We start from the raw sequence: 14175 nt of genomic DNA on the forward strand, positions 1-14175 counted from the left end.
ATGTTCTTTTTCCCTATAGTCGACTCAAAGTTTTGTTTCTCCACTACCCATACAACCTTATGTTTATTCTGATTCAAATTAACAGACACATTAATAGGTTGAACCATAAAATTTCCTCCAATGCCCACCATCTCCCTTTTTTTTCCGATATAGAACCATCATTGAATTTCCCATATGATTTATTGGCCTTAGGGCCCGTTCTTCTCCACGTTTTAGACGGACTTTTCCAAGAAAAAGTCCTTTTCTCTTAAATGGAATAAAGAACGGCCTCCTTTCACCTAAAAATTTCACCTTCAGAAAAGTGATTTTCTCTAGATGAAGAAGCTAAAAATTTCTCCTTTTCTTCAGCTTGAAGTACTTTTGGCTGGTAATTGACCAAATTAACCTGTCTTCCCCCTTTCCCCTGCTAGTTCTTTGGAGCTGTATACCATTTTTTTCACATTTTCGGCTTTCAAAACTCTTTCCTGTTCTTTGTTCCTCTTCCGCAGGTGAGAGTTTCTTTTCTTCTTCTTCTCTTTAAATAGTTTGGGTATAGTTCTGTTACGAGAAATTACTATTCATCTGCATATGTAGGCACAAATTGCCAGTGTCTTTTTATCTCTATATTTTTTGAAGACCGAAAAAGAAAAAAAAGGGTTCATCAAAATCTTGAAAGGATTTCACTTCAAAATTTAACATTAGGTCTTGGTTGTTCACAGAGCTGGTCGGTATGAGATTGATGGATACGTGTATAATTCCGCTGAGGAGCCAAAGATATTGATGACTGGGAAATAGAATGAGTCAATGAGTTATCAACCTTGTGATAGTGAAAGGGAACTACTTCCAAGCACTGAACTAAAGGAGGTTAGTCTTTTTCAGCATCTCTGAGTTGTTTTCATCTTTTATTCTTCTCGAAAACACTCTCTTAGTTCTTTTGATGATTGTATTCTGGAATATTCTTTTTTTCCTGTCAAAAAATTACCGGAACAAAGAATGATGTGTCTTTACATGGGATTCTTAATCAGAAAGTAATTTATTCATACTGAGCCTTCCCCCGTATTTATTAAATTTGGACTTTTGAGACAAGATTTCCTGTCAGAATGGTGAAAACAGATTATGCCCCCAGTACTGTAAGGATAAGCCAAAGAGGTTCCTTTTTTGTTCAGAATAGAAAAAGGGTTCTATTTTGTCATTATCTAGTGCTGTAAGGATTGCACTAGAATAGAGCTTAATTCTGAGCTATTGAGTTTTTACTATTCGATTGTTTATAGATGGGATTTTATGTTCAATGCCTCACTTGGAAAATCTTTACTCGAAAATGAGTTTCTCTTTCATTTTAGGGGTTTTGTCTTATATGGTTGTTTCTGTGTGATGTATTTTCTCTCTTTTATTTATTAATACTATCTCCAATCTCATTGAAAGAAAAATGTATTATCCCCAAGATCAGATTCTAGTGTTCTTTAGGGTAGTTTTCTTAGCATAAAAGAGTTCAAGTATCTAGGCTGATAAAGATTCTGTATATCATTGTAAATCTCTGCTACCAATATTTAAATCAAGTTCCATTAACTAAGGCACGTGAAGATATTGATAAAAGAAAATGATTCTACATGGATATGCCTGTTTACTCCATTGATGTTTTTCGGTAAGATATTCCAAGATTATAGCCATAAAAGAAGTTAAAATTTTCCATATGCTGGTCAGAAAGGTTAAGTTTATTAAATGCATCCATACAAAAATGTCAGTTTTGATAGGCAAGCAGCAGGTATCAAGACCTGAAAAACCTGCATAAATTAAGAAGAAATGAAAATTTTTCAGCAATACCTGTACAGTTTTCCCTTTAGTCTTGTGTAGTTTTACAATGGATAATTGCTCCCACTATCCTTCACCTTCCTTGTGTTCATTTTCATAATGTTCAAGATTTCCTGTAAGAAGTACAAAAAAGATTATGCCCCCAGTACTAAAGTGTTTGTCATTACTCTGTTGCTGTTATGCAGGAATGGAAACTTGCTAATGCTCCAAAAAATGATAAATTCCAGTACACACATTTTGTGCATAAGATTAACAGCTTTGACACTGCTCCGAATAAGCTATTGGCATCTGATTCTCACCTACGCCCCGACAGATATGCACTAGAGCAGGGTGACCTCTCTAAGGCAGGCTTTGAAAAGAGCAGGTTTCTCCCCCTCCCCATCAAACTAGATTTTAGAATTTATGTTTATTTATGTACATCATGTTGCTGATTGTATGAGCGTTGTTAATGGAGGTGAAACAGGTTATGGTGTTGTAATTCTTTCAGATTTAGTGTTCCTTTTTTCTGTTATGCCTCTTTTGCTTTACTGCTTTGCTTTGCTTTGTGCCTCTGCTGCTTTGCTCTGCTTTGCTTTAGCGATTGCTAGATCCCCACCAATCAGTTAGTGCAGGTGTTTAATATGTCCTTCCCATTAATTTGATTGCCATCTTATGCTTCATTGTTATAAAATACTCTTAGGGATGATGGAAAAAATAAAATAGAAATCTGATTGATAGGCAATGCTAGGTTGTTTAAAGAGGGGATTTAAGTGCTATAAATTTAGGGTATCTTTCCTGAGTATTACTGCATGTACTAATAATTTTCTGGGTTTCCCTTTCTCCTTCTTTCTCATTATTTTTCAGATTATTCTTTATGTTTGTGAATTCCACCTTCAATGTTTCGATTGCTATACATTTCGAAAAACAATCATGTAATCATGACATAGAAGAAAATAATATATCTTTATATTAATAATTAATAATTAATAATTAATAATTAAACATGAATTATAGATTATACTTACCCTCAATTAGAAAAAGAGTGCATTGAGGAAGAAGATGTTTTAAAGGCTGAACCCTAGCTAACTCTTCTTCAGGCTTGCAAATATAATCACTCAACACAGATAACTTATAATATTGATTATCAATTTTTGATAAATCTAAGAACAAGCTGCTTAAAGATTTAGGCACATATAATGGCTTAAGACTCAAGCTAAGCTCCACAATGCTTGGATTCATTGCTGGAAACTATATGTTGTAAAACATTTATGTATATATATTTGTGAAAACCTTATCACAGAATTATCTTGTACGTGTCTTGAAGTTTAATTGCAGGAATATTTGGATCTAGAAGTATTAAACTTATCACAGAATTATCTAGTACGTGTCTTGAAGTTTAATTGTATGCTCGCCATGTCTCTGCACTATTGTTATTTTTATTCATGTAATTTGTTTTGAAGTTCGTATGGTGATGTTTAAGCTTTTGGCTTGTATACAGTTTGTATGTCACTGGTAAATAGTGACAAGCATGTTTGTGAATGTTTGAAAACACTTCCCATTTCAGTGTTTTGCATTTCATATTAGCTTGAGCGAAGATATACTGATGGTCTCTCTATCTTTGTCTCTCTTATAATTCCTAGTGATGGAGAAACTTTTATATCAGCCGATGATCTACGTATAAATCTTTGGAACTTGGAAATTAGCAATCAAACTTTCAATATTGTCGATGTAAAGCCTGTAAACATGGAGGATCTAACTGGTAAGCCTATTCTATTTTGGTACTTTAGTCTGCTGCTTTCACTTCTTAAAGCATATGCAAGTTCAGTGTTGTTCAATATATTTGCAAAAGTAATGGTTATTGTAATGTCTATCATTGCAAAGGTTATAACATCAGCAGATTTTCACCCTACCCACTGTAATATGCTAGCATATAGTAGTTCAAAGAGCTCAATTCGCCTCATTGATTTGCGGCAATCAGCTTTGTGTGATTCTCATGCCAAATTGCAAGTGTTTTACCGTTTTTAGTTTCTTTTGTTGAATTTACTGAGATTTTGACCAAAAATTGAACTATTGTTATTATCCTAAAGTTTAGATTTAAAAAAAATATGTTCTGCGAAAGTGAGGCTATTTCATGTATTTGGTGGGTTTTTAGAGAACTATATCTCTTTACTCATATTTAGATATGTATTAGACGCAAGTAGGATATACTTCAGTTTCAGTTAAGTTGTGCTTTATACAATATTATTTGTAATTATACTTGTATAACTTCTTAAAAACATATTGGCCACAAGTATTTCAAACCATCAAGGTCTCCCTACTGATATTGTGCTTAAAAGTCTTGGCTAAATAGTAGATAAATTTTGTAACATTGAAGTTTTGTCCGTAGCAAATAACTCTAATCATAGATCAATGCATTTCAATTGTTGATGTCTTAAACTGCATTCCTTTGTTTGATTTGGATCTAGAATATAATCTAGGGTTAATGACGGTGAATCAAACAATTCGAGTGGTTTTGAAATGGAATTAACAAGAGATGCTATAGCTTTTAGTTTAATGAATTCACTTTAAATTGTAAATGCTATTGTAAAATTTTTAGTATTTATATTTAGTATATAAATATTATCCCTTTTTAAAACTTTAATACAAATATATGTAATATTTTAATTTGTTAGGTTTATGTTTTCTATGTTAATATCTAATATGAGTTATATATTCAAATACATTTTAAAATAAAATAATACAAATGTGTTAAAAGTATTAATTAAAAATAAAAAAAATAATTTTTATAATAATACAATTGTGTCAATATCTAATTACAAATATTTAATTATTATATTTAAAAATTTAAATATAATTTATATAATCTAATTAAATTTAATAACTAATTAATATTAATTAATTAGAAATATTTAAAATTAATATTATATATTAAAATATTAACAATAAGTTATAATGAATTATTTTTTATATCTTTGCTAAAATATCATAATATTAACTAATTTGAACATTATTTAAATACATATTTATTACTTTATAATATCATGTCTAAAATAAATATTTTATTCTTCAAAAGTACTTTTTAACAGTAATACCAAACTCAAATTTTTCAAAAGCACTTCTCAAAAGTACTTTTCCACAGCATTTTTCAAAAACATTTTTCAAAAGCAATGAAGAACTGTCTTTAAACCCCACTTTACCATTGGTGGGCCTCAAATTTTTAGGGCCTCAAATTTTTAGAGCCATTTTTTGACCCAGCACCTACCATCGGGCCTTTCCCTTTGGCTCGTTGACCCACTTTAGCATCTTTTTTTTGGTTCTTATTACCTTGAAACCCTATCCCCTTAACAGCCTCCATCCCCTCATTTTGTTCCATTTCACCTCTCAAAATACGCGCCGTCAATAACATCCATGGAAGCAACTTGTTTATTCCCCTCATCCTTTTCAAGTTCTGTAAATCGCAAGCCTCCATTGACACCGTCTGATCCACCGTATCTCACCGTTCCTATGAAACGGCCTCTTCCCTTCCGTCGTTCGGCTACCATCTAATCCCCAAATGACTCATCCTCTACCCTTTTTTAAATTTCAGATCTCTCTACAACCCAATTTGTACCTACTATTTCTTTCTTCGTCAATGCCAATTGGTCCCCCGTACACATCTCCGTTCCATGGCCATAGTGACCACATTTGAAGCAAATATTTGGGAGGGATTCGTACTCGACTTGTTGGAGACGACTGTTTATCTTCATTTTCTATATCAAGGGCTTCCTTAAGTCTACATAAACTGCTAGCCATGCGAAGCGTTCCCTGCGAGCAAAATCCGTATTGATATCCAATTTCACCACCGGGCCAACAATTTGGCCAATTGCTCTAAGGAGACAACTCGAATAAAACCCCTCTGGTTGACCCGGAAGACGTATCCATACAACTTGCGACTTGATTTCGTTCTGTGTCATTGAAAAGTTTGGCGACTATGGCTAGACTGTTAGGTAACGACCATAGATCACCCACTGTTCCCTTACCAAAACCCTATTGTAATCGTCTTCATTCTTGGAACCTTACTAGGAAAAATCATTCTCGAGATCCATCAGTTGGATCGGGGATCTCGGATTCCACAACAACGATATTTTATTCATAAAAGCATTGAAACCAATTCTTCCCCCAACATTTTCACGATGACTGTTCTAGCCATTCTACGTTCTATATACCCTTTAACCCGATCGAAAAACGTAATAGACAGGATACCTTTGATAACCTTCATGACCACATCGCCTTCTATTAGAGCAAACTCCTCCACCATAAAAGTGTTCTGTGCTGGGGCCTGCGTTGCTTTTAAGAGAGTTGATTTATACGATGCTTTAGGTAACTTCGATCCTTGAACCTTTTGTCCATTCTCGTCCACCGTCGAGTCCTTAGTGTCTGGTGGTAATTTTGTACTTGTACGAACTTTCTTCGTAACCCGACCGACACCACTGTTAGAAACTGATGGGTTAGCATGGCTTTTTTACGTTAATATTATAAAAAATTAATACCAGTATCTTAATATGATTAAATACCTAAATGTCATGTTTAGGTGGGTGGTTTCTTATAGGCGGCACCATCATTTTTTTTAATAAATTTTATTTTTACTTTTTATTTTAAAAATATTATTTTATTATTGGTGTTATTTACATAAGCGGCACCACTTGTAGAAAATATTCGGGTCTAGTACACTGACCGTGTACAAATATAAAAATGGTATAAAAGGAGTTGGTGCCTATCTGATAGGTGACACCAATGACCCCTATTTGGTAGGTGACACTGGTGATCATTATCTGACAGGTGGCACCAGTGATCCAATTTTAGGGCCCTATTTAATGGTTCTAGTGAAGAAGAGAATAAGGGTTTTAAAAAATTAGCAGAAGAGAAGGAAGAAGAAAGGGAGAAAAAAGAAAGAAAGAAAGAAAGGAGAAGAAAACAAGGATAATGTATTTTTTTAAAATAAAATGGATTATGATGAGAATAAATTATTTTGTTAGTATTGTGTAGTTTGATTATTGTTAATTTTATGTTGTTTTTAATTTATTTTAAAGTTATTTTTTTAGTTACTATTATAAATTATTTATTTAGTTTAATGCTTATTGTGATTTGTTAGGTTATGAATGTAAATTTTTATTAATTTTGTTAGTAAGTTTTGTGATTAGGTTAATTATTTATTTAGGATTTATTGTGATTTGTTAGGTTATGAATGTAATCTTTAATATTTTTTAATTTATTTGAAAGTTATTTTGTTAGTAACTATTATAAATTAATTATTAGTTAGTAATGACATAAAAGAAAAATAGATAAAAACTGAAAATCGAGAAAAAAATTACATTCTGTCATAGATATTGGTAGAAATGACAATAAATATGATATTGCCTGATGAGATAACAACTTTAGCACAAAGGGAGAAAGTTGATAAGATGATGAGAGAATTGCAAGATTATAGAATGAAACCAGAAGAAGACATCGTTCAACACATTATTACCGTAAATAAAAGATGCAAGAAGTGTTATGAAAGGGTCATGAACTGATTAGAAAGAATAAAGTGCAATACTTGACCCTTAGAGGGACAATAATAGAACGGGACCGTCAAATCATTTTAGACCAACTTTGGAAGACTTTGGTACCACGAACCTATTGGAATATAGTTATATACTTTGTGAAGTTTATAATCTCTTATAGAGCAAGGAAAATAATGAGACAAAGTGTAGGTTTGCGAAAGTTGACTGGGAAGCAAAATATCTTTGACATGCCATGGATGGATAAATTAGTTGTTAGGAAATTACCAAGAGAATTTATAAATTCAACACTCGTTATAAAGATTGAAGGGGAAGATCTTCAGGAATTTCTAAATTGGATTGTAGAAGATTAATTTGAAGAGAATTTAGAATTTAATATAGAGAATTTCTCGGATGAATATACAAAATCGGAGACGGAAGAAAATGTAGAAATGAGTTTAAGTGGTTAAATGTAAGGATAAATGTTAGAGAGCAAAGAATGTGAAAAAAATGAGTAAATATGGTTGTACATATACAAAATGAGAACTGAAAAGTCTGAGCTTATGAATGAAAAATTTTGCATATTGTTATCATTTTGGCCTCTTTTTATTCAGTAAATTTTTTATATAAGTATTTTTTTTTGTTGTCCAGAATTGTTTTGAGTTTTATTTCTTTTTTAATAGATTCAGTATTGAAGATGGATAATCAGTTTTTCGTATGCGTTAATTTCGATAGAGTAATTTTGACAACAACCATGGGATGTATATTTGGATGTCGTCAAAAAATAGCAATGAGATTTAATAGAAATGTCTTGTTTGATGATATTAAGGAAATTATTAGTGCAAAGATTGTTAGACGTTTTGAGAGAAGAATTTCAAAACTTTTCTACAAGTTTCCAATTTCGACAGATCCCATAAAATTCATCGAAATGAAACTTGTAGACGATGAAGACATGGAGACAATGGTCGCTCTTTATTGTGGGGGAATCAGAGTGACCAAAATGCACCGATTCAGTTTTTTTTAGTTAGCTGGTGTAGAGCCAACTAAAGATCCCACTCCATTAGGTGAAGAACATAGAGATCAAGAGCCGTGTATGATGGTTCCAATATCGTATGTTGATAGTCAACCGATTGTACGCGGGATCGACATCGATCTTAATACTACACCCGAGATTGATGTGGTTGGTGATGATGTATACGATAGTAGTAATCCTTTTAATCACGAGGTCGATAGTGATAGTGATCCCAATGTGGACAAGGTCTTGGATGATATTGACGATGAAGGCATGAATGATGATGGAAATGTTAACGCGTCTTCAGTCAAGAACCAAATTCGACATATTGTGATACATAATAATCTTGAGGCACACATGTCACTCATAGACTCCGATGCAGCGCACGTAGTCAAGTTCTTGGAGTATCTTGAAATACTACCTACTCACCAACTGGCCGTAGATTTCGATCTTGAGGAATTGTTCATGGGCCAGATATTTGAAAGTAAGGAAGAGTGCATACTTGCCATTAAGCGATATAACATGAATATATCAGTGGACTACAAAGTCACTGTGCCTAAACCGACATTATATATTGAGGAGTATTGGAGATGGGCGGAAGGCTACAATTGGCGAGTACGAGCCGCATTTATCCAGAAGTCATAGATGCAGAAGAAATGAAAATTTGTTGGGCCTCACACATGCACTTCAATACGTATGACAGAAGATCATCGAAAACTTGATTATTAAACTATATGTCTGTACGTTCATCATTCTAATGGTAAAAGACATGCCTACCATTAAATTTTTGGTATTGATTATCGAAATGATAGCACAATTCCAGTATCGAGTATCATACCGGAAGGCATGGATAGCTAAACAGATGGCAATGGAGTAATTGTACAGAGATTTCAATATGTCGTGCAATGAGCTACATGGATGGATAGTCGTTATGCGGAAGTACGTGTTGGAAACTATCATTGAGTTGCAAACACGACCTTATTACAGCCCAGATGACCAACTACAACCGAAAAAAAGAATTTTCCAATGGATGTTCTGGATGTTTGATCCATGCATGCGCATATTTCCCCATTGCAAGCCGTTTGTGCAAGTAGATGAGACCTAGCTATACGGCAAATATACATAGATCCTACTTCTTGTGGTTGCTCAAGATGGGAATAAGAACGTGCTTCCGATAGCATTTGCCATCGTAGATAAGAAGAACATGGAATCGTGGAAATTCTTTCTTACGAACCTGTAAAGGTATGTTATTAGTAACGATAATATTTGCATCATCTCTAATAGAGGGAAAGGATTAATTGCCGCAATAGAGATCTATTTACTACATTTGGCACATCGCGACTAACTTCCATCGAGATTATAAAAATGCAGACTCACGAAGACAAGTTGTGAGAATGGGTAAAGGATAACCTTATCTTTTCAATATATAACCTAATGTTTTTGGGCGAGTCTGTAACTTATATTTTCTTAATACATACACAGTGTACAAGCTAGAGCCACACATTTTTCGGTAAAGGATGACTCGACTTGAGAGTAGCATGGGGAGTCAAACGAACACACATTTTTGACAATGGTTGGGTACCATGGAGTTGTGGTAATAGGCTCAAATTTTCAAGGAGGGCTTTCGCTATGGTCATATGACCACTAACTTGGCGGAGGGGGTTAACTCCATGTTGATGAAAACAAGACATCTTCCAATTTCATCTATCTTCTCGGTTACATTCTACAGGTTGGCTACCTTGATGGCAAGAATGGACCAGCAACAAGTTAACCAGATGGAGGCGGGTGCAATGATTGCAAATCATCAGATGGCAAGGTTGATGAATGTAGAAGTATATTCATGATGTAATGAAACGTTTTGAGTTACAGAGACCATCGAGTCAGCCCGGTATACCACCTAGGTCTTACGGAGTTAATCTCTGAAACAGACAGTGCGATTGAAGGAGGTTCCAAACACTTTATTATCCCTGTGCACATGTTGTGGTAACTTTTTCTAAAGTTTCACTCAATGTTAAACAATTTATCGATGAGGTGTACACCCTCAAGTGCATGTTGTATGTCTGGGAAAACGAGTTCCCCGTCCTGCCTAACTTGTCTACATGGGAGGTGCCTCTAACAACTTTCGAGCTTGTCCCAGTGTAACAGCCCGATTTTGACCCAAATCGGAACAGTGGTTTTGGGACCACACATCCGAGTCCAAAAATATTTTAATATTTTTTCTGTATTTATTATGTGTGAATTTATATGTGTGAAAGCTTCGTTAATTAATTTTATTGTTTGAGTGCTTAATTTGAGAATAGGGTTTAATCGCGTAAAATAAAAATTTAGTGGTTATTTTTAGAAGGGCCAAATAGTGGTTGTTCTTTTAATATGAAGGTTTCATGTTGCAATTTTACCATTGAATTAATGAATGAACGACACTATGTATATATTATATAGTTTTTATAATAATTATAAAGGTTATAATAATAAATAATATATTATAAAGTTATTATAATAAAAACAAACATAAGTTAAAAAGCCATTATCACTTTTTTTTGTTTCTACCAACCGAATGTAAAATAAAAGAAAGAGAAAAGAACAAGCTAAGGGTTCGGCCATTTTTGAGTTTGATTAAGGTATGTAACTAACTCGGTTTTTGATAATTTTTACGTTTTTGAGATCGTTGCTTTGTGTTTTAGCTAGCCCATGCTTGAATTTTTGAATTGATTGTGTATTTTGTGATATGCCATTGAAGGGAGCTTGTTGTTTTTTTTGTTAGATGATGGAAAGTAAATATATGTTGTTAGATTTTTCATGTTTTAATTAGTAATTTTTGATAAAAATGTGTATTAAGGACTAAATTAAGAAAAGTGTAAGTTGAGGGACTAAAATATGAAATAAATAACATGCAAGGACTTATATGAGCTTAGTGTATATTCGGCTAAGCTATTGTGCAATGAAAGTTTGTTTATTTTGTATTTTTGTGGAATAGGGACTAATTTGTGAAAAATGTAAAATGTTAGGGTCAAAAGTGTAATTTAACCATTTATGTGCTTTTGGATTTAATTGAATGAATATGTGGTTAAATTATTTAAATTTGAACTTATTTAGATCAAGAACAGAAGAAAACGAAATTAGATCGGGGGAAGTTGAAAGTAGTCGAGTAGTCGACTGTGTCCGTCGATATCCGAGGTAAGTCGATAAGTATTTAAATGTTGTTAAATTAAAGAATATATATATAATAAGTGATAAATTAAATTATTTTATTTTTTATATGCTTTGGCTGAATGTGATATTTGAAATAGGGATTTTGTTTCGAGTTTGATTCGATCGATAATCAATGTCTGAAAGCCCCGTACGAACCCTAGGAATAGATAGGATACTTATGTCATGACATAGGACTCTGATATGTGTTTTCGTGTAAGACCACGTCTGGGACGTCGGCATCGATATCTGATTACGTGTAAGACCCTGTCTGGGACAGTGGCATCGATATGTGATTACATATAAGACCACGTCTGGGATGATGGCATTGTACGAGCTTTCTGATTATCCGTGTATCCTTTTTAATTTTGAACGGTTCAACGGGCAATGTTAAGTGAAGACCGAATGTGAAATCGAAATAATAGGGTTCAAGTATGTATTTATAACATGCTATGAAATTAAGGTAAGTCGTATATTGAATTGATGATTCAAAGTTAATTAATATATGAATAATCTGTGAGCATATTCGTGATTATAAGTAATTTGGCTTATAGTAGCATTTGTGATATAAGAAGATTTGGCCTATTATTATAGTAAATTATAAATTGTTAAGTATACAAGTATTTGAGCATTTGTGCATTAAGCTTCATAAAGTTAAATGTTTAATTATATTTGATTTGGTTAGCTTGGTAAATTGGTTTGATATTAATGTTAGAATGAATAATGTCTGCTTACGACTTACTAAGCTGCAAAAGCTTACTGTGTGTATGTTTATTTTTCGTTTTATAGATTTTGGAATTCGTTATGAGCTCGGGGATCATCAGAAAGCCTTATCACACTATCGACAGTTACTTTTGGTTCTTTATTAAGTTGTTTTTGAATATATGGCATGTATAGCATAGTCGAAATGTTGATTTTGGGTCAATTTATATATGAAATTAATAGCCATGCGAAAATGGCTTATTTTCTTTTGTTTGAGTTTGGTATTGATGCATATAATGTTGGATTGATTTGGCTATGAGATAAACTAAATACCGAATGTATTTATAAAGAACAATATTAAGTTGAATGTGTGTGTGGATTGGTATTAGTAAGTATGTCATATATGTATGGTGTGTTTGGTTTTGGTATTATATAGGTTCGGTTAAGGTATGTAGGCAAAGAGTTAAGTTTGGTCTTTATGCTTTTGATAAATTAGCTTGAAACGATATTGTTAATTATGTATATTCGGCTATGGTGGTGTGAGTTCTTGATTATGTGCTTATTGAATTTGCTTTTAATAACTTGGCCTTAGCTTATTCTATATGAAACATAGTTGATATGTTTATGTTTATGTGTATGATTTCAGTCATGGTAAGTTCATGTGTAAATTGATTTAATATATTTTAATAATGGGTGATAAATTAAATCACGATTTATGGTAAAAATAAGTCTTAACATGCAGTCTTGAAAATATTAAGTCATTAGCTGGGTTATTGATAGGTAATAGTTGGTATATATATATATATTCGGCCTTATGGGTAGCTACAAAAATTCGACTATAATGTGCTTGTGTAATTGGTTATGTGATATATTAAAATGATTAAATATATGGATTGGTTATGTTGCATATTCGGATATACTAATTAATTAAATTAGGTCTGGTCATGGTATTATATAAATGTACTGTAAATTAAATAATTTTTATGAAATGACCGAATATGCTTTTGTTAACTATGTAGTGATCATGAAATAAGGATGGTTGAAATTGCAACTTAGTTTTGTTTTGAATGGTTCAATATAGGTAATTAAAATTGACTATTAAGCATACAAATTTGATATACTGTGAATTGTACTTGTGATTTTAAATGTTTAATGTGAACATAGTGCTTGATGCATGACATAGTGATAGCAAAAGTATATATAGCCATATCATAAGGTTGCATAAGTGATTAAATGTTAAGTTGGATTCTTACCAGTTCGAATTTGACAAGTATGGAACATGATCTATTGTTTTGTTATAAGATCGAATTTTTTAAATTCATAATATTGAATAGTGCTTATTTGTATAATATGATTAGTAATATAATTGATATGTGGATATTTAAGTTTGATAATGTTATAAAAGTTTAGTTATTCTTTGGTGCATAAAGAGTGTTTAATGATTGTGCTAAATCATGCTACGTCTGGTAATGCCTCGTAACCCTAATTCAGCGACGGATACGAGTTAGGGGTGTTACACCCAGACAAAGGGTTGTATAGGAATATGAAAGGTCGTCCGCAATCATCCAGAATCCATAATGAAATAGACATTAGGGAGAAATCTGACGGGAAGTTATATAGCGTATGCAGATTAGCTGGTCATAATCGGAGAAAATGCTCGCACTGAAACTATCATATTAGACAATCGTCGCAACCGGGTAGGAGTTGAGATGTTGATCAACCCCTATTAATCGGAGTAAATGCCCGAATTAATTACATTCACTACATGTAGAGAGGATTGGATCTAAAATTTGTCTAAATTTTGTTGCAATTAATCTAATTTGAATTACAAAGTTAGTCTAAAGTTTGTTGCTTTTATATTTTTTTGTAGAATTAAATAAGACTTTTTTACGTAAATAATACAAGAAATAAAATTAATATTAAAATGGCATGCCCATAAGATTAATAACTGGAATTTTCCATTTTGAGTTTATACAAACCTTAAATGTG

At 32.7% G+C, this 14175-nt stretch overlaps 1 protein-coding gene across 4 annotated transcripts; it reads left to right on the forward strand.

Annotated features, from left to right (window-relative positions):
* The first annotated feature begins 246 nt into the window (after nucleotides 1–246).
* On the forward strand, nucleotides 247–12553 carry LOC107922416 (oxysterol-binding protein-related protein 3A). Of its 4 annotated transcripts, XM_016852446.2 has the most exons (6): nucleotides 247–488; nucleotides 699–843; nucleotides 1974–2152; nucleotides 3408–3526; nucleotides 11392–11472; nucleotides 12274–12553. In XM_016852446.2, exons 2-5 carry the CDS (start codon nucleotides 784–786, stop codon nucleotides 11445–11447), a joined length of 414 nt encoding a protein of 137 aa, XP_016707935.1. In that variant the 5' UTR covers nucleotides 247–488; nucleotides 699–783; the 3' UTR covers nucleotides 11448–11472; nucleotides 12274–12553. The 4 variants fall into 4 exon arrangements, with proteins under 4 accessions (XP_016707935.1, XP_016707934.1, XP_016707936.1 ...); XM_016852445.2 differs by lacking the exon at nucleotides 11392–11472; XM_016852447.2 differs by lacking the exons at nucleotides 11392–11472; nucleotides 12274–12553 and adding an exon at nucleotides 3649–4070.
* The last annotated feature ends 1622 nt before the right edge of the window (nucleotides 12554–14175 follow it).

Source organism: Gossypium hirsutum, chromosome D01 (assembly GCF_007990345.1).
Source record: "Gossypium hirsutum isolate 1008001.06 chromosome D01, Gossypium_hirsutum_v2.1, whole genome shotgun sequence".
Classification (NCBI taxonomy): Eukaryota; Viridiplantae; Streptophyta; class Magnoliopsida; order Malvales; family Malvaceae; genus Gossypium; species Gossypium hirsutum.

Bases quoted from the DNA above. Each gene is read 5' to 3' on its own strand.
- LOC107922416 (XM_016852444.2), top strand. From the start codon at position 784: ATGAGTTATCAACCTTGTGATAGTGAAAGGGAACTACTTCCAAGCACT. The intron at 844-1,973 runs GTTAGTCTTTTT...GCTGTTATGCAG, and splicing joins CAAGCACTGAACTAAAGGAG to GAATGGAAACTTGCTAATGC. The intron at 2,153-3,407 runs GTTTCTCCCCCT...TATAATTCCTAG, and splicing joins GCAGGCTTTGAAAAGAGCAG to TGATGGAGAAACTTTTATAT.